This window comes from Corvus hawaiiensis, chromosome 24 (assembly GCF_020740725.1).
Source record: "Corvus hawaiiensis isolate bCorHaw1 chromosome 24, bCorHaw1.pri.cur, whole genome shotgun sequence".
NCBI lineage: Eukaryota > Metazoa > Chordata > Aves > Passeriformes > Corvidae > Corvus > Corvus hawaiiensis.
In genome coordinates this window covers 9,437,189-9,455,015 of record NC_063236.1, presented here as the reverse complement: position 1 = coordinate 9,455,015, position 17,827 = coordinate 9,437,189, and the positions used below count along the sequence as shown (strand labels likewise).

At 58.8% G+C, this 17,827-nt stretch overlaps 1 protein-coding gene across 2 annotated transcripts in view; it reads right to left on the bottom strand.

Moving 5' to 3' along the window:
- Nucleotides 1-2,344: 2,344 nt before the first annotated feature.
- CDK18 (cyclin dependent kinase 18) overlaps nt 2,345-17,827 on the bottom strand; it is a 31,397-nt gene continuing 15,914 nt past the window's right edge. The window contains exons 3-16 of one of the 2 annotated variants that reach the window (XM_048328058.1): nt 11,845-11,993; nt 11,606-11,731; nt 10,329-10,385; nt 9,986-10,100; nt 9,788-9,882; nt 9,652-9,714; nt 9,197-9,320; nt 8,999-9,119; nt 8,191-8,288; nt 7,321-7,426; nt 7,090-7,132; nt 6,797-6,887; nt 6,462-6,539; nt 2,345-2,446 (exon numbers count right to left, since the gene is read on the bottom strand). In XM_048328058.1, coding sequence (XP_048184015.1) covers nt 2,403-2,446; nt 6,462-6,539; nt 6,797-6,887; nt 7,090-7,132; nt 7,321-7,426; nt 8,191-8,288; nt 8,999-9,119; nt 9,197-9,320; nt 9,652-9,714; nt 9,788-9,882; nt 9,986-10,100; nt 10,329-10,385; nt 11,606-11,731; nt 11,845-11,993 — 1,310 coding nt within the window. In that variant the 3' untranslated portion in view covers nt 2,345-2,402. Of the gene's footprint in view, nt 2,447-2,611; nt 6,169-6,461; nt 6,540-6,796; nt 6,888-7,089; nt 7,133-7,320; nt 7,427-8,190; nt 8,289-8,998; nt 9,120-9,196; nt 9,321-9,651; nt 9,715-9,787; nt 9,883-9,985; nt 10,101-10,328; nt 10,386-11,605; nt 11,732-11,844; nt 11,994-17,827 lie in introns of those variants that run through there. The other variant, XM_048328059.1, reaches the window with a different exon arrangement.

Genomic DNA, 17,827 nt, shown 5'->3' with positions numbered 1-17,827 from the left:
AATGCCACCGAGTGACCCGAATGCCAGCTCCCAGGAATATCGGGCTGTTCCATCAGGGCTAACACAAACCTTGCAGGATCTGCTTGCAAATAAGCCCCGAGGCGTGGGTGGGTTTAGTCAGCACAAGAACACACAGATCCCTCCTGGTTCCACAGAAATCCAGCTCCTCTCCCTGGAGGGAGCTCATCAAAATGCGAGCCACAGGGCTCCGAGGAGATGCAAGCCCCGAATTAGCTCCACGAGGAGGCACTTCCAGGCTGTTTTCCAAACTCGAATCAATGTTGTGCTTGCACTGAATTAAAACACCCCCAAGTTCTGCGCTTGCTGCAGGCTGCGGAGTGAAACCATGAATGGAGGGACGGCAGAGCTGAGCGCCAGGGCAGCTCCAAAGGGTCCAAGCGACCTTTGGGAAACACCTTCCTTTAGTTTTTCCGTGCCCTCGCACACTCCCGGGGCAGCAAGGATTTTTTTATGTACATAAATTAATCTTTTCGACCAGAGGAGCAATTTTTTATCGAGCTGGGTCCTGCTTGCAGTGACTGCAGAGCTGCAACCCCGATTTGCTGAGCTGCTGGAATCACCTCAGGCTCAGCACAGAGGGGAAATCCAGCTCTAAAAATAAATTTTCTAAGGCTTTCCTTGGGGTGGAACCACCTGAGGCCCCACAGGACAGCAGAGTCCTGGAGCTCCTCCAAGGCTTTCCCCAATGTTTGGGTTGGCAGCTTGGCCAAGGACTCGGAGCTCCGATATTGGTGAAGTTTTCCCTGTCCCCCTTTAGGGCAAATTGGGGCTGAGATCCCTAAAACCCCAAGAGTTACCCCAGCAGCCACATGGGATGGGTCCAGGAGCTCCAGGAGCATTTGGAGATGGGATCGCCCAAAAATCCCAGCACCACCCAAAGCTTGAGCTGATAAGAAAATAACTCTGAACCGCTGAACCTGAGCAAATCCTGGTGCCTCTTGCAACACCGAGTAAACTCCGCATCCGAGGGGCCAAATTATTCTTGGCTGCAGGAAAGATGCTCAGCAACGCAGAGAGAGAGAGAGAGAGGTGTTCACCCCGTGTGCTTCGGGGTCAGGTGTTCCCAAACAGGCTGGGTGCTTTGGGGAGCTTGGCTCCACTTCCAGGTCAAACACGAGCCCCACATGCTGGCCCAGTTGTGGCTGAGCTCATAACTCTTGTCTGGGAGGAGGAAGTGCTCCCTGCACGGTTCCCTCCCGCCCAGCTGAAATAACTCCCACACACACTCCCCTGGAGCTGCCATCCGGGTGCTTCCTCCTTCCCGGCACTGAATCCGTGCCAGAGAGCGCAGCTGGGATGGGACAGCCAGACTGAGCCTCCCAAAAATGCACCAGGACACCCAAACCATCCCACTGAGGGCAGCAGGTGTCAGTCACACTGAGAGACCCTGGAGCATCCCGAAGGGGCTCCTTGGGATATTTGGGCAGCTGGGAACATCTGGGAGGCAGCAGGGGATGCCGGGCAGCATTCCCCGGATCCGGCACCTGCTGGGCTGGAGGAATGAGAGTGGCAGATGGAGGAACTGGTTTGTGACTCAGGCCGGGCGGTGCCGGAGGTGCAGCCTGGGAGGGGATGGAGGGAATTGTCCCCTTCCCTGACCTGGCATCACCCGCTGGCTCCGGTCTCAAAGACCCCGCAGATCCCCCCCACCCCAACCTGGCTCCCGCCAGCTCCCTGGAACGCTGGGGGCTGCGGATTCTCTCCAGCACTGACGGGCTGGACAACAGGAATATTCCAGGGGAGCTCCTGAGCTGAATATCCCTGATCCCGGGGGGATTCTCGCCGCTGGATCCATGGAAAAAGCCTTGCCCAGCTGTCCCCTGTCCCTTGCCCAGCTCTGTCCTCGGGCTGCTTTGCCAGCCTGGGCTGGGCCTGGCAGCCTCGGCCTTTATTTGCCCGATAGGGTTGTGCCAATATTTATTTAGGGCCTTGGGATCCCTGCAAGGGACACCAGGGACGTTTCCCCATTACGCACGAGGCGCTCCCGGGTCTGGGGTTTCAACCCCCGGCAGAGTCAGGGGCTGGGAAAGCTCCTTCTGTGCTCCTTGGGAAGTTCAGCACAGCCCAGAATTCCAGCAGGGAAAGAGTCCTGGAGCTGCAGGGAAAGAAGCTGTGGGAATGCAGGGTGAAGGTGGAAGGGCACGGAATGACCCAGCTGCGTTCCCTGGAACAACTCGGCCTTCCCAGGAGCCGCACTCCTGGCACTTCCCACCTTCCTTGGACTCCAAAAAAACCCCCAGATCCTCCTCCTACAAAAAAAAAAAAACAAAACCAAAAAACAATAAAAAAACCAAGGGAAAATTATGTCCTGTACAGACCCACCCCATATTCCATAAATTTTATTGTCCAGTCTTCGGAGAATTCACAATCCAACTGGAAAATCAGCCTTGGCAATAAAAGGAGCACAAAACCATCCAGGTCACATCTGAAAGAGAAAAATTGAAATATTCTTATAAAACATCCAGACAAGAGACAGACAGATGGATAAAATCCTTTATTATTTTTATTCTTTTGTACCTTTCCTTTGATTCCAGAAAAACTTTCTCTCTCTATATATATATAAAAAAAAAATCCATTACTTCTTTCGGAATAAGTCTTTAAAATCATTTATTTTAAAATGCATCTCCCGTTTGTACAGCACTAGTTAAATACATTTATTCTTGGTTTTCTGCCAATGAGTCACCCCAGAGAACATTCCCAGTTTGGGGATCCATCCTGGCCACTTCCATCGGTTTTTCCTGCTGGAGGATGCTGAGGATGGAGGAAGGCAATGAGGAAATGGGGATTTTTAGTGTTTGTGTCCAGACATCGCTCACAGGGACATCCAAAATCCAATTTTACATGGCTTGAGTGGACAGATGTGCAGCACAGCTGGAGCAGGTGGAGATCAGGTGGAAAAACCCAAACAAAACATTGGAAAACCTTGGGAAAATCCCCTTTAATTCTTTTTTTTTTTTCCCCTTGTGTGTAAGGAGAGGGGGAGAGAAAAAAAAAGCAGCATATTTATTTGGTCCTGAATCTCCAAAATCCAAATAATTTTTGTTGTTTAAAATCTCCACGTGGATCTGGCCACGGGTTGGGCCAGGAAAGGTGTATCCATGTGGGAATGGAGGGATGGGATGGAACGGAACAGCTCTGCCTCCGAGTGCTCTGCACATGGACTCATTTCTATTCCTTTACCCAACCATCGGCTGGGCAGACAAAAGAATACCAGGAATGAAGTCTTTCCTGAGGGCACAGCCAAAACTCCTGTTTTCTGCTAACAAAAAAAAAAGGGAAAAAATTCCAAGAAAAATGTGTGGAAGACAAAGTGACAACTTCCTTTTGCCACAGCTCCCCGTCTGCCAGGAGCGGTGGCTGCTCCTCGACGTGGTGGATGGGAGAATCCATAAAATGAGGGGAAAATGCTGGGAAGCCACACAAATTCCCAGCATTTTCATGAAAATTCCAATTGGCGCTCCAAAACCCGGGGAATCCTGGCCCAGGGATGAGCTGCTGGAGCAGACACGGGAGTGGGGGACTGCTCTGCTCGGGGTTTTTCATGGATGGGGCATCCAGGAGGTTTCTCTCCTCCTAAACGCAGCCTAAAAGGGCTGGAATGTTATCCCAGAGGAGGAAAAGAAGGATTTAATTCCAGGCTTTAATCCCTGCCCACCTGCAGCTCCTCTTCTTCCCGGCTGTGGGGATCAGAGCTCAGGGTTCGGCTGCCAACCCCGAACCCTGCTCGGCGGGGCACCAAATATTTACACTCACCATGGGAATCAAATATCCACGAAATCCCTGGGATAAAAGGGGTTATCTGGAACTGGGGCTGTTGGGAGCTCTCAGGGGTAATAAATAATGAAGTAATGGTGTCTCCTTTCGGGGGGATTTGTAGGGAAAAGGTAAAGGGTATGGAAGGATAAACAGGAGCCACCAGGGCCTTTCCCTGATGCTGGGAATGCTGCCCTGGCTCCATGGGCTGTTCCCCAGCAGTTTGCCTTGGCCTTCAGCAGGAATATCGGATCTGGTAGCAGGAATATCGGATCTGGTGGTCCCAGCGTGTCCGGTCCTCCCAGCAGTAATGTGGGATAGCTCAGCTGGGCATCCAGTGCCCCTGGAAGTTTATTCCCACTCCTAGTGCACGGGGATGGGAACACCGAGCAGGAAAACTGCACAAAGACAGGTCAGGGATGTCCTGGAAGGGTTCCTGGCCTGATCCAGGCTCTGCTCCCCTGGGTGCACCAGAATTCCTCACCCCAGGCACCTGAAGGAGCCGTGTCCAGGAGCTGTGCTGCCTGCTGAGCTGCCAGTTCCTGCCAGGAGCCCTGGGAAGTGCAGCTCTGATCCCAAGGAAATTCCTTTATGGCAATGGGAGAGTTCAGAGAATGGGGACCACTCAGGAAAACACGGCCCCGAACGCGTCACTGGGTGCTGGGGGCTGTTCCTGCTCTTCCCTATCCACTGGAATCAATTAGGGAACAATCCAGCCTGGCGTGTGCTGGAAATACCGGGAAGGGAACGGAGCAGGGATGGGCAAACCTCAAACAATGCAGACGTCTGGAGGCTCGTCTGGGACAGAGCTCTGGTGGCACGGGGGAGCTCCCGGCGAGCTCCGAGCGCTGGCACCGGGAGGAGCCACCCCGGGAGTCCCGGGCAGCTCCAGGGTCTCCACATTTTTCCTCCCACTGCGCGTTTTCCAAGGATTTCTGAAGGAATGACGCCCTGCTCCAGGGGGGAGCAGCCCCACGGAGAGCTGGATCCTGGAGCAATGCTCCAGCCCCGGTCCCAGCTCCAGAGAGTCCCGGCCACATCCAGAGGGAGCCGATCACCCGGGAAAGCCAAGGCCAGGATGTGAATACCGCACAGCACAGAGGCTCCTCGCGCTGCTCACACGCTCCCAGGCTGTGGGGGAGAGCTGCAGCAGGGATGGATTTGTTCCCGAAGCGTTTGGAGAGGGGAAAACCCCCCTGGAGCAGCCCCGGGCCAGCAGAGCACAAAGCTCTGAGCACCGATCCGAGCAGGGCCGGTCCGGGAGGGGCCGGGGAGGGGATTGAGGGGCGCTGTGCTGCTCCCCAGAGCTATTTCGGGTGCCCACAGCTGAGCTGTGGGAGGTTTGGCACCTCTCCCCCTTCCCTCTGGGCACAAACACACCGAGGTGGGCGTGAGCAGCGCTCTGGCGCCGGGATTGGGGCTCTGCCGCGCGGGGAGGGGCTCAGAGCGATGGGAGAGGGGCGAGATGTGCCCTGAGACCCCTCTGGGACCCCCGTTCTGCTCCTTGGGGTGGTGGGATGGAGATGAGGAAGGGGCTGCTCCATCCGTGCCTTGTTCCCGCTCTCAAGAGCACGGGGACGGGACCATCGAGCAGGAAAACCGCACAAAGACAGGTCAGGGATACCCTGGATGGGATTCCCGAGGGTGCTCCGGATTCCCGATGGCTCGGGGGGCAGCACGGAACCGATCCTCGCCCGGCCCCGCTCCAGCACAGCCCCACCTGCGGGTTCCTGCAGCCCAGCGGGGTTAGGCCAGGCCTTGCTCTCGGCTCAGGACATCCCAGCTGGCTGGATTTGGGAACAGGGACCGGGAGATGCCGGGGGGAGCAATGGGAAGCCCGGGTGCTCCATCCTCAGCTGGATTCAGGTACCAAAGTAGGGAGGGGAAATGGGGCTCTGCAGGCAGAGGTGAGGGAAATGCGGGGGGGCTGCCCTGGTTCCTGTGCTCCAGCTGTGCCCCAGCTGTGCCCCAGGTGCTCCCAGTGCCAGGCTGGGCCATGCCGAGCAGTCTTAACGTGGTATCCCCAAAAACCAGGGGGTGCAGGGCAGCTTGTCTGAGCCAAGGTGCATTTTCAGCAACTCCTGCCTGGGCCAAACTCCACAAATCCCCAGCCCAGCCCTGGAGTCCCCTCCCTGTGCCCCCAAACCCTCCCGGGGCAGCGCAGGGGCCTGGAGCACCTCGCAGTGGGGACAACATGAAAACAAGCGGGGGGACAAGGCCACAGGTCCATGGAGGGGTTTGGGGACAGCGTCGGCCTCGTCCTGCTGGAGCCGGGAGCTCTGCGGAGGGTCGGGTGGGAGCCGTCTCCTTCCTCAGCGCTTCCATCTCCATGGCGACGAGGGGAACGCGAGATCCGAGTTTAAAATATACTCTGCCTCCTGTTCTTGCCTCGGGCTGGGGAAGGGAGACACAGAGAGGGGTCAGGGGGGTCGGACGGTGGCTCTGCAGAGCGGCTCAGCCCGGAGGGTGCCCGGGGGAGGAGATTCCGAGCCTGTGGCATTCCTGGAGGAGGAGCTGTGCCTCGGGATACCCAAATGTGACTGGCAGGTGACAACGAGGATGCCCAGGGGTGATTTGTGGATTGAAGAAGGGACAGAGAGCAGGTTTGGCTTTTTCCTGGGAGCAGCCCAATGCCGGCACCATCCTGGCACTGGCTGGGAGAGATCCCGGCTTTTCCCCAGCCCTACCTGACTGCTGGAAGGCTGAGCCTCGGTGGCCGGGGTCCTTCTGGAGCTGGATCTCCTTCAGGGAGAAGATGGAAGCGTCTGGGCAGAGGGGGCAGAGAGAGGGGTCAGTCCTGCCCGAGGGTGGCACCTCCACGGAGCTCTGCTCTCACTCTCCTACCCCACCTCATCCCACCCAAAATCTTATTAATTATCATTATTATTATTCCTCGCTCCCACAGCCCTCAAGCTCCCACCCCACCCTGCTGCAGGAGCACCTCTGAGGGAGCAAAGAGGCACCTGAAGGCACCAGGAGCCCTTGTTTTGCCCCTTTTTGGGCGGGGACAGGCGGCACTTACTGTCAGGCAGGAGGTGCACCCGCTCTCCCAGGCTCTTGAAGTAGGGGTGCTGCAGGGCTGCCTCGGCTGAGATCCGGCCCTTGGCTCTGTACTGCACAAAGCCCCAGGAAAAGCCATAAATACACATTTAAATCACACACCTGGGCACCTCTGCACGTTTACATCACACACCTGGGCACCTCTGCACATCCCAGCAGTGCCACGAGCCGGGTGCGTGGCACTGCCCTGCTCCAGCTGCACCTTCCCTGCAGCAAACCCCCTTTTCCACCCCCCTGGGCTGCTCCCCCACTCACCAGGAGCAGATTTGTCAGCAGGTCGATGCCTTCCGAGTCCAGCCTGGGAGAAAAGGGAAATAAAACCAAAACTGCACCATTATTGCACCGAGGAGACGGCAATGATCCGAGTGAGGGATGAGTGGCACTGCAGCCTCAAGCACCACGAGGGGAAAATGAAACTGGGCTGCCCAGGCTCCCCTCCACACCCATCAAACCCCCATTCCTGAGCTGTCCCTGCTCCAGGGGTACCTTGGGGCGTGATTTATCAGCGGCTGTGCTCGGTAGTGGGTGAAGTTGTAAGCCTTGAACTCCTCGTTGGATGTTATCCCAGGCCAGGTGTCCTCTGTGGGGGTTCCTGCAAGGGCAGAGAGAGGGAACCTCGGTGGGCACTCGGTGCAGAAGGAAAAACTTCAGGAGTGCGGGTCCCCTGTCCCCAAGAGAGGGCACAGATGTCTCCGTGGGCTGGCACTGCCTGCACGTCCCAGGGGGCAGCCAGCAAGGAGCCTCTCATCCCGACACCTGTGCCAGCCTGGAGGGGGCTGCGGGCAGTTTCTGTCTGTGCCAGCTGACCCCTGCCCACCCCAGTTCACCCCTGCCCACGCCAGCTGACCCCTGCCCACCTCAGCCCACCCCTGTCCATGCTAGATGACCCCTGCCCACCTCAGCCCACCCCTGTCCATGCTAGATGACCCCTGCCCACTTCAGTTCCACCCCTGCCAAACCCTGCCCATGCCAGCCCACCTCAGTCCATCTCTGCCCATACCAGCCCATCCCTGCTCATTTCTCACCCCACCCCTGTCCATCCCAGCCCACAGCCGCATCCCTGCCCACCCCATTCCACCCCTGTTCATTCCTGCCCACCTCATCCCACCCCTGTTAACTCTATCTCACCCCAGTCCATCCCAGCCCCCTCATCCCTACCAACCTCATCCCACCCCATCCCGCCCCTGTCCATCCCCATCCCACCCCATCCCGGCCCTGATCGCTCCATCCCAGCCCATCCCAGCCCCATCCCAGCCCATCCCAGCCCCATCCCGGCTTCCCAGCGCAGCCCCGCCCGGCTGTCCCGCGGGCAGCCACTGCCCTCGCGCGGGGACGCGGGCACAGCGCAGCGCTCACCCAGCAGGCGGAAGATGAGATGCAGCTCCTCCTTCACCGTGGAGCCGGGGAACATCGGCCGGCCCGTCACCATCTCGTAGTGGATGCATCCGACCCCCCTAAAGCGCAGGGGACACCCCGGGATTAGGTGGGGAGGGACACAAACCCCGCGGGGCCCTCGCCGCTGCTGGAGAGGGGAATCAGCTCTGGGAGATGGATCCCTCCTGGTCAGCATCCACCCCGACGGGGATGGCACGGTCCCGACCCCCTGAGCCCCAGGGGATGGGGAAAACAGGTCTGGGAGAGCTCTGGGGACAGGGAAAACAGCTCCGGGAGAGCCCCACGGGACAGGGAAAACAGCTCTGGGAGAGCCCCAAGGGACAGGGAAAACAGCTCTGGGAGAGCCCCAAACCCTCCGGTGCTAACAGACCTAGGGGACATGGAAAACTGCATTGGGAGAGTCCTGGGGACAGGGAGAACAGGGAAAAAAGCCCCCAGACTTCTGATGTCAACTAGAGCCCCATGGAAAACTGCATTGGGAGAGTCCTGGGGACAGAGAGAAAAGGGAAAAAAGCCCCCAGACCTCTGATGTCAACTAGAGCCCCATGGAAAACTGCTTTGGGGAGCCCCAAGGGACGGGGAAAACAGCTCTGGGAGAGCCTCCAAACCTGTGGTGTAAAAATCCCCAGGGGAAAGGGAAAACAGCTCTGGGAGAGCCCCCCAGCCTCTGTTGGACCCAACAGCGTGGGGATGAAGGTGGAAATGCCCCACCCCGTCCTGGAGAGCCCGGGAAGCTGCCAGGAAGCTGCCGGGAAGCTCCGTGCCTCACCACATGTCGATGGGCGTGGAATACTCGGTGGATCCCAGCAGGACGTCGGGGGGCCGGTACCAGAGCGTCACCACCTCGTTGGAATAGGTTTTTGTCGGGACCGACTTGGCCCTGGCTAATCCTGAGGGCGGAAGGGACGCACGTCAAGGAGCTGCCCCTTCTTCCAATCCTGCACCGTCCCTGGAGGGCTTCACCTACCAAAATCAGCCAGCTTGAGCTCCCCTCGCTCGTTGATGAGCAGGTTCTGCGGTTTGAGGTCTCGGTGCAGGATTTTCCTGCCGTGGCAATAGGCCAGGCCACGGAGCAGCTGGAACATGAAGATCTGCGGGGAGGAGGGGGCTGCATTTAGGACAGGGATGTGGGCACTAAAAATAAACCTGCCTGGAGGAATCCAGATGTCAAGGGCAGGAAAGACCCCTCGGAGCTGTGCTGGGGTGGGAAACGCTGTGGGGAGGTGTCACAAAAGGGGATGAGCATTCTGCACGTGCAGTGATTTTACTTAGGGAGAAACGCTGGGGGAGCCTCAGAACAGGCTGGAAAAGGGCAAAGGGAGCAACAACTGAAGGGGGAAGGGATTTCCAGGCTCCCCCAGCCCCAAAACACCCCCACCCAGGATGAGGGACAGGGCAGGGGGTCCCGGGCACCCCCCTCACCTTCACGTTGTGCACACTCATCAGGTTCCCGCAGTTCTCCAGGTACTGCTTGAGGTCGTTGTCCTGCAGCGGGAAGGACACGTCAGTCTGTCCTTCCCTTGTCCCCCCCAGCCCCCAGAGAAGCCCCCAGACCCACCAGGTACTCGAAGACGAGGGTGAGGGAGCGCTCGGTGTGGATGATGTCGTGCAGGGTGACGATGTTGGCGTGCTTGAGGTTCTTCAGCAGCGACACTGCGGGGACAGCGGGGTTGGGGCAGCAGGAACAGGGGCTGAGCACGGGCACAGCCATCCCAAATCCTGCTGGGACCCTGGGGAAGGCCCCTCCCGGCCTCACCTTCCCGGATGGCCGTGCAAGGAGCCCCCTCCTCGTGCTCCAGGCGGATTTCCTTCAGCGCCACCAGGTTTTCCGTCAGTTTGCTGCGGCCCTTGAACACCGTGGCGTAGGTGCCCTGGCAGGGGACAGGGGACACAGGCCATTTCCCAGGGTGGCACAGCACTGGTGTCCCCAAAACATCTGGGGGAAGGACCACTTGAAGTGACCGACCGCACCAGGTCTGAACCCCATGAGAAAGACTTGGTCTGAAAATTTCTGGATATTGAAGATTTTTGCCCTTTGCACTTGGAGCTGCCCTTTGAATTTCACTTAATTCCTTACAGGGGTGTCACACACTACTCACCTCTCCCAGTTTGTCCAGTTTGACGTAGGTTTCCAGCTTCCCAAAGCCGATATCTGACTGTGGGAGAGACAGGAAAACATCACTGGGGAGGGGGGGCCTCATCCCAGGATGGCTTCACCTCCAGAGGGGTTTCCAGGGACACTGGGCAGTGACATTTGGGATTTTTACTCCATTTTCTGCCCAAACCCTCTGTGTATCCCAGGAAAAGCCGTGTCCTGACCAGAGGAATGAAGGTGCTGGAGCCCGAGGTGCTGCACAAGCCCCAGAGCCCCATTCCTTATTCTCGAGGGGATGTGAATATTAACGACACATCACCCTGGCGGGGTCTGTTTTATCCTCAGGCAGCACAGGCAGGTGAATTCCAGCTCTCCTTCCCTCCTCCTGAACGGGCACCTCGGATCCCGAGATGCCTCCTGCGGCCTGGCTGTGGTACCTGGGCAGCTCTGAGCACACCTGGAGGTGCACACAGAGGTTTTTGCTCCTGCTCTGTTGTACTCAGAGTTTTTGCTCCAATTTCTGCTGCTGCTCTGCAGCAAAGAAACCGAAATGGCACCGCTGAAGCAAAGGCTGATTCATTATTTATCCACATTTGCATTTCCAGTGGCAAGAGGCTCCGGCTGAATCGCAGGAGGGTTTTCCTTCTCCTCCCTCTGGGAAGGAGCCAGGCCGAGAGGGCAGCCAGGTGTGCTCAGGGGAGTGAAGGAAGGTGGGAATGGCACAGCAGGTGCAGATCTCAGAATCCCAGGATCACTGAGGCTGGAAAATCCCTCCGGGATCATCGAGTCCAAGCTGTGCCCGATCCCCACCCTGAGCACTGAGTGCCACGTCCAGGTGACACCTCCAGGGATGGGCACTCCAAACCTCCCTGGGCAGCCCCTGCCAAGACCTGACCACCCTTTCCCTGAGGAAATTCCTCAGGGAACTTCCACCCTGAGCCTCCCCTGGCCCAGCCTGAGGCCGTTCCCTCTCCTCCTGTCCCTGTTCCCCGGGAGAAGATCCCAAATCCCCCCCGGCTGCCCCCTCCCGTCAGGGACCTGTGCAGAGCCAGAAATTCCCCCTGATCCCCCTTTTCTCCGGGCTGAGCCCCTTTCCCAGCTCCCTCAGCTCCTGCCGGTGCTGCTGGGGGTGTGCAGGAAGGGCTGGGGCTGGGCAGGGACGTGAGGGGACCTCAGTGAGCCCGGGGCAGCCGGCCCAGCACGGCCCAGCACGGCCGGGCCCGGGTGTCCGTTCGGGAGGGGCCGGGCCGGGCGCTGCCCCTGCGGCTCGGGGCCACTTACGAGGGAGGCCCGCCGGGACATCCTGCTCAGGGGCTTGGGGAGCTCCGGGCTCTCCATCTGCAGCTTCTGCAGGAACTCGGGGGGCAGGCGGATGTCCATGGGCAGCGAGAGGCGCTTGCTGACGTCCTGCAGGGAGGGGACAGAGGACAAGTGACATCCCGAGCCGCAGCCCGGCCCTTCCAGCCAGCGGGGAGGCGACAGCCAGAGGTGCCCGGGTCCCCCCTGCCCCCAGCACTTGCCTCCATGGAGAAGCGGCGCTGGCCGTGGTTGCGGTAGCGCACGGCCGCCACCGGGGACCGGCCCTGCCCCTCCGGCGGGGACACGGGGCTGCCGTCAGCTGCCAGGTCCCTGCCCAGCTGCGCCAGCTGCAGGTGCCCCTGAGCCAGGTCTGGGGACAGAAGGGAAGCACAGTGAGCGGCTGCAGCGGCGGCACAAGCCGCGAGGAGCGGGGGCGGGGCAGGGCTGCTCCGGGGACACGGGAATCTCTACGGCCTTCTCTGTATCCCCAGGGAATTCTGCTTTTTGCTCCAGATTCCTGGTGCCTCCCCACCCACAGCACTCCCAAAGCACGCCCTGCCACGAGGGTCTCTGGCGGGGGGAGCTGCTCCCCACCCAGCGGTCCCAAATCCCATCCCAGTGCTCCGGGAAAAATTCAGCCCGGATTTCTCCCGCGGTACGGCATGGGGAAAGCCCGGACTGGATTCTCCCTGGAGTACGGAATGGGGGAAAAAACCCGGACGGGAGTTTTCCCGGATTACGGAATGGGGGAAAACCCGGACGGGAGTTTTCCCGGAGTACGGAATGGGTTCAGGGGAAAACCCGGATTGGATTTTTCCCGGAGTACAGAATGGACTCAGAGGAAAACCCGGATTGGATTTTTCCCGGAGTACGGAATGGACTCGGAGGAAAACCCGGACTGGACTTTTCCCGGAGTACAGAATGGACTCAGAGGAAAACCCGGACTGGATTTTTCCCGCAGTACGGAATAGACTTTCCCCCTTATCCATTCTGTACTCCAGGAAAAGCCCCGTCCGGTTTCCCCCTTTCCCTGCAGCGCCCTGCGGCGGCACCGCGGGGTTTCTCGGGGATGAGGATTCGCCTTCCCAGCTTTATGTTCCCAAGTGTTTGAGGCAAAACAACCCTTCAGGAACACCGAGGTGCCCGCTCCTGGCTCTGGATCCCTCGGTGCCGGGCCAGGAAGGCAAAACAGAAAGAGGAAGGAGCCCTTCCTCGAGGAGTTTACACACACAGGCCTCACGTGCCCCGGGAACCGCCAAACCCCCCGGAACCCGGATGTTTTCCTGCCGGGATGGGAGCGTTCGCTTGGTTAGGAGTTCTCCTTTTGGTTTTGGTTTGTTTGGTTGCTTTTCCTCTTGAGGAATTCTCCCCCTGCGTGTTGCTAGGAGGCAATAACGCCTGGAAACTTCAGCGAGACAAAAGCCCAGGCTCCAGCTCGGGGCGGGGTGCGGCTGCTCCGGCTTCACCTGCGGGTTTCTCGCGGCGGCGGAGGTGCCGCCGGATTCGGACTGGGAAAAGGGTTTGGCTGCAGCCCCCAGCTCCTGTGCTCTCGGTGTTCGGGGCGGAGAGGCTGCGGTGGCTGTGGGGAGGTTCCTCTCCTGCTGCCTTTCTTCTGCTGTGACTGGAGCCCTGCTCGCTGGAGCGCCCGTTCCATTGGGACCCTATTAAACGCCCTACTTCACTAAAAGAGGGACTTTTCACCGTCTGCTCGGGTGCTTCAGGGGTAACCCCCGGGATCCAGAGCCCACCTTTCCCTGCCCCACTCAGAGCCGGACCACGGCCGCCCTGCCCCTGCCGTTCCTTTGCCCCTGCTCCGAGTTTTGCTGCAGTTTTCCTTGTTATACATATACATATACATATATAAGTAAAGAACTGTTATTCCTATTTCTCATATCTTTGCCTGAAAGCCCCTTAATTTCAAAATGATAACTCAGAGGGAAGGGGGTTACCTTTTCCATTCCAAGGGAGGCTCCTGCCTTCCTTAGCAGACACCTGTCTTTCAAACCAAGGCAGCGTTTCTCGGAGGGAGTTTGGGATTAGTCACTCATTGCAAAACAAACCACTCCAGGCTCTCCTGTCCCATCCTGCTGCCCTCAGCCAGGCACAGAGAGAAGCACAAGAGCTCCTTGAACATCAAAGCAGCTCAGAAAAACAACTCCTCCCTTGAGACCCCAGGTGTGGAGCCTCACTGGGCTCAAGAAGCCGTGAAAGGAGCACGAAATCAGGACAAAATGAACCATTGAGCTCCTTCTGGTCCCCGATTTGAGGTTTGCACTTAAAGCTCCTCACTCTGTGATTACCAGCAGGGACATTCTGGCACTCCAGGGACATTCCGGCACTCCCAGCCCCGTGGTGGCACAGCCAGCACAGAGCGTTCAGCGCGGGCCACCTGGCCCCCAGTGAGGAGGATTCCCCCGGGGAATCCATGGGTGCTGATTCCGGGGGCTGTTCAGAAGGAGGCAGCACCAAACTGGGCGTGCTGGGAGCGAGGATGATGCACTGGACATGCCGGGCTGGACAAACGGTGTGGGCTCAAGCGGGACGGACCACCCTGTCCCCTCCACGGTGACCACACCGCTCTGTCCCTTCTCCCAGCTTTGCAGCCACGCTCCAAAATCCCCCAAAATCCCCGGTGCCCTCCCTGCAGACCTTCCCCAGACTAAGGGGGAGCAGTGCAGGAGGGAAGTTCCCCAGGGGGTGCCCCGGGCTGAGCCCAGCTCTGTCCCCGGCGCTGCACAGCGACAATCCCCACTCGGACCCGGAGATGCAGCCAGGGATGATCTCATGGCTGAGGACGGGAAGGGAGGGCTGGATTTTCACGGGGTGCTGAGCAGGGCTGGGACCTGGCTGCGGTTCGCTCGGCTGACGGATGAGAGGTGGCAGGCAAGTGACCTGGCAAAGGCTGTGGGTTTGTGCCATGGGCACCGGGCAAGCAGGGAGCTGAGAGCTGAGGGGTTCTGGGTGCCCAGCCTGCACCTGAGGGGTGCGTTCAGCCCATGCCACGGGGCTTGAGAGGGGCTGAAACGGTGCCAGGGGTTTTGGGCACACAGGCAAACCCCTCCTCTGCTCCCTGTCCCTTCCCCTCCATCTGTTTTAGAGCAGCCATCAGGAAACGTCCCCTGAATTAACCACAGGTATGAAAATAACGTGGATTAACTCAACTGGACCAAATCTTTTTAACTTCCTCGTTTCCCAAGCAAATTATATTCAAGGAAACTAAAGGCCATTCAAGATCTGACTCACTGGAGCCCGACTAATCCACTGGAAATGATATTTTGGGTGAATTTGTGCTGGTTCCCACAGGTGAAACAAACCCAAAGCTGGGTAAAAGGTGCAGCCTGTCCTGAGAGCTGCAAACCAGCAGCGTTGGCTCTCTGCACCAGCAGATCCGAGCCAGCCTCTTTGTCACAATCAGAGGTGAACTGACAACCTGGACACTCCAGTTGGTCCAAAAGGGATGGGAACAGCAAGTAAAACTTCACAGAAGTGAGGGGAGAGGGGTTTGGGCTGCCCTGGGGTGGGGGACATGGCAGCCCAGCCCAGCCTGTGCTGTCACCGGGAGATTCCCAATCCCAAAGGGCTGGAGTTGCCCTCGGGGCTTGGAGGACCTTGCTGGGTGCTCAGTGTGAAGCTGTGGGCGTGCAGACCGTGAGGGAATTCATTTCACGTGGATTCGGGGAGCGCTGACACTCCACCAGGAACGAGGCCTCTGGGATATCAAAGAGAACGAAAGGGAGGCCGCAGACACCGGCAGCCCTTTTTATAAATATATTTAAATGTTGCCTGTGCCAAAACAAGCTTTGATCTCCCAAGGAAAGGGGCCAGAACCCTGCGCTGCCTGCCTGCCTTAGAACTTTTAATTACTTTGCTGAGTGTGAGCTCTCCTCTCCAGGCTCTGTGCCGCTCAGGGCTCAGGTTTTTCATCCTCCTTCCTCCCCCTCACCACCGTTTCTTTGGGGCCTGGTGCTCCCAAGGTCAGAGCTGGCTCTGTTTTATCCCTTTTCAGCCCAGACACTGAATTTTATCTGGCTTGGGAGGGCAGAGCGGGCTGCAGGTGCTTTGGAGCTACTGCTGGATATTCCCAGCTCTTATCAAAGCCCTGATCCCTCTGAAAAAATGGGTCCACCAAGGTGACATTGCCAGTGACAGGATGTGTCCAGGCTGGAAAGCTGTTTGATTTTCCAGCCTGGGAAAAAAAAAGAAATTAAAAGGCTGTTTTTCCTCCTTTTATCAGCATCTGTGGGGGTGAGGTCATGAGAATGACGGAGTGGGGAGGACGGAGCCAGGGACTTCTCACCACAAACACAACAGATGGGGCAGATTTGAACCCTGCTTATCCCCTTACAGGACCCAGAGCAGCTCTTGAGCACCCCAGGATAGTGGAAGTGTCCCTGCCCACAGCATGGGTGGAATGGGAGGAGATCTGGGGTCCCTTCCAGGCCAAACCATTCCCTGATTCTGTGATTCTTGAGCAGGCCTGGCCTCCTCCTGCTCCCCAAGGATGGGTATGGGCACCCACAGCCAGCAGAGTGTGGGGTTTGCAGCCTGGGAATGCTTCCAACCCAGGATTTCTGAGGCTGGAGGGAAAACACGAACTCCAGACAATTCCCTGGGGAGCGACACGAGGTGGGGGAAGGAGAAGCGAGGTGTTGATCCCTGCTGTGATTAGCTCTTGGCTCTGCAGAAAGGATCACAGCTCCTGAGCTCTCATCAGCTGTCACCAGGAGAGACAGGATGGGCTCTGGAGCCATGGGGACACAGAGAGCCCAGGGACAGCCCCAGAGATCCTGACAAGGAAGGTAAAACCTGCCGCAGAGCTGTTTTGTGGGGAGGAGGAGCAGCTCAGGAGCGGCTGCCGTGGCTGCAGGCTCAGCTCTGCTCCCCACAGCTGGAGCAAAGTCACTTTTCCCCTCTGCACTTTGATCCTCCACCTGGAAAAAGGGGAGCAAGCCCTCAGAAAGATCCAAACTCAGCTCCAAAGCTGACCACAAACCCTGCAAGAGACCGGCTGGCGCACACCCCAAATCATGGACCCACCCTCGGTTCCGGCCACAGGCTCAGACTTTACTCCTGTTCTCTCCTGGCTACCTCGGGATCAAGCCCAAAAGCCCAGGAGGGGCTGGCAGACGCTGCTTGCCCTTTTTGCCACCCAAAGGCAAAGGAAGACCCGTGACCGAAGTCTCATTAAAGCAGAGTAGCAGGGAAATCACCTCTGGGGGTTGCAGGGAGGAGATAACGGGAGGGGATCCCACATCCCGGAGCGGATCAAGGCCAACAGCAGGAGCAGCTGTCAGCGCTCAGGACTTCCCCAGCCTTGCCCCATTTTATACCCACAGCTCCTGCACGGCTAATTAAGGGCTCAGGTCTAATTACAGCCTTCGCTGCCCGCCGGGGCGTGTGGGAGCGGGGCAGGAGCCACCGGGGATGCTGCTCGGGTGTCTGCAGAGATAAAGAGGAGCCTCGGGAGGGAGGAAAGGCGGCTCTAAACGAGGTTACAGCACCCTCGGAGCAGCTCGGCTGGCACGGCCGGGCCCTCCCCGCCGGGCAGCGCCGGTGCCAGGCGGTGACATCAGGGCTCAGCCCCCGCCCGCAGCCAAAGCTTCAGCGATTGCGGGGCGAGGGCAAACAGAGCTCGAACGGGAGCTGAGGGCACGGGAAGGGGCCGGGCTGTGGCACTGCTGGCAGCAGGCACCGCGGCATGGCCGGGATTCACCCCGGGATGAGCCGAGCCCGGCTCTGCCCGGCTCCCCGAGCTCTGCCCGGCTTGCCCGAGCACGGCCGCCTCAGCGGGGCTGCTCCCAGCGCCTCCAGCATCCCCGGCTCTGCCCGGAGCCTGCCCCAGCCTGCTCTGGGGGCTGCTGTTCGCACAGGGGATGTGCCCGCCCCGCGCAGCTCAGGCAGGGGTTTAACCCTAAATCTGCCTGGGATGCTGAAAACCAACTCGCAGGAAGGAGCAAAGGCCAGCGAGCCCCTGGTGCTGCCCAGGACAGCGAACGGCCCCTTTGGCTTGGGGGAACACCAGCCTGGAGCCCCCAGAGGGGTCACCCCCTCTTTTGGGGAGGCAGGAGCAGATCCCACACTTTCCCACTCTCCACCTTAACCGCAGCTGTGTCACTGCTCCCCATTCTGTGCAAATTCCTTTCCCTCCCATCAGGCTTTCCTCACGCAAGGATAAATCTCTCTTCAGGTTTAATGACGAGGTGT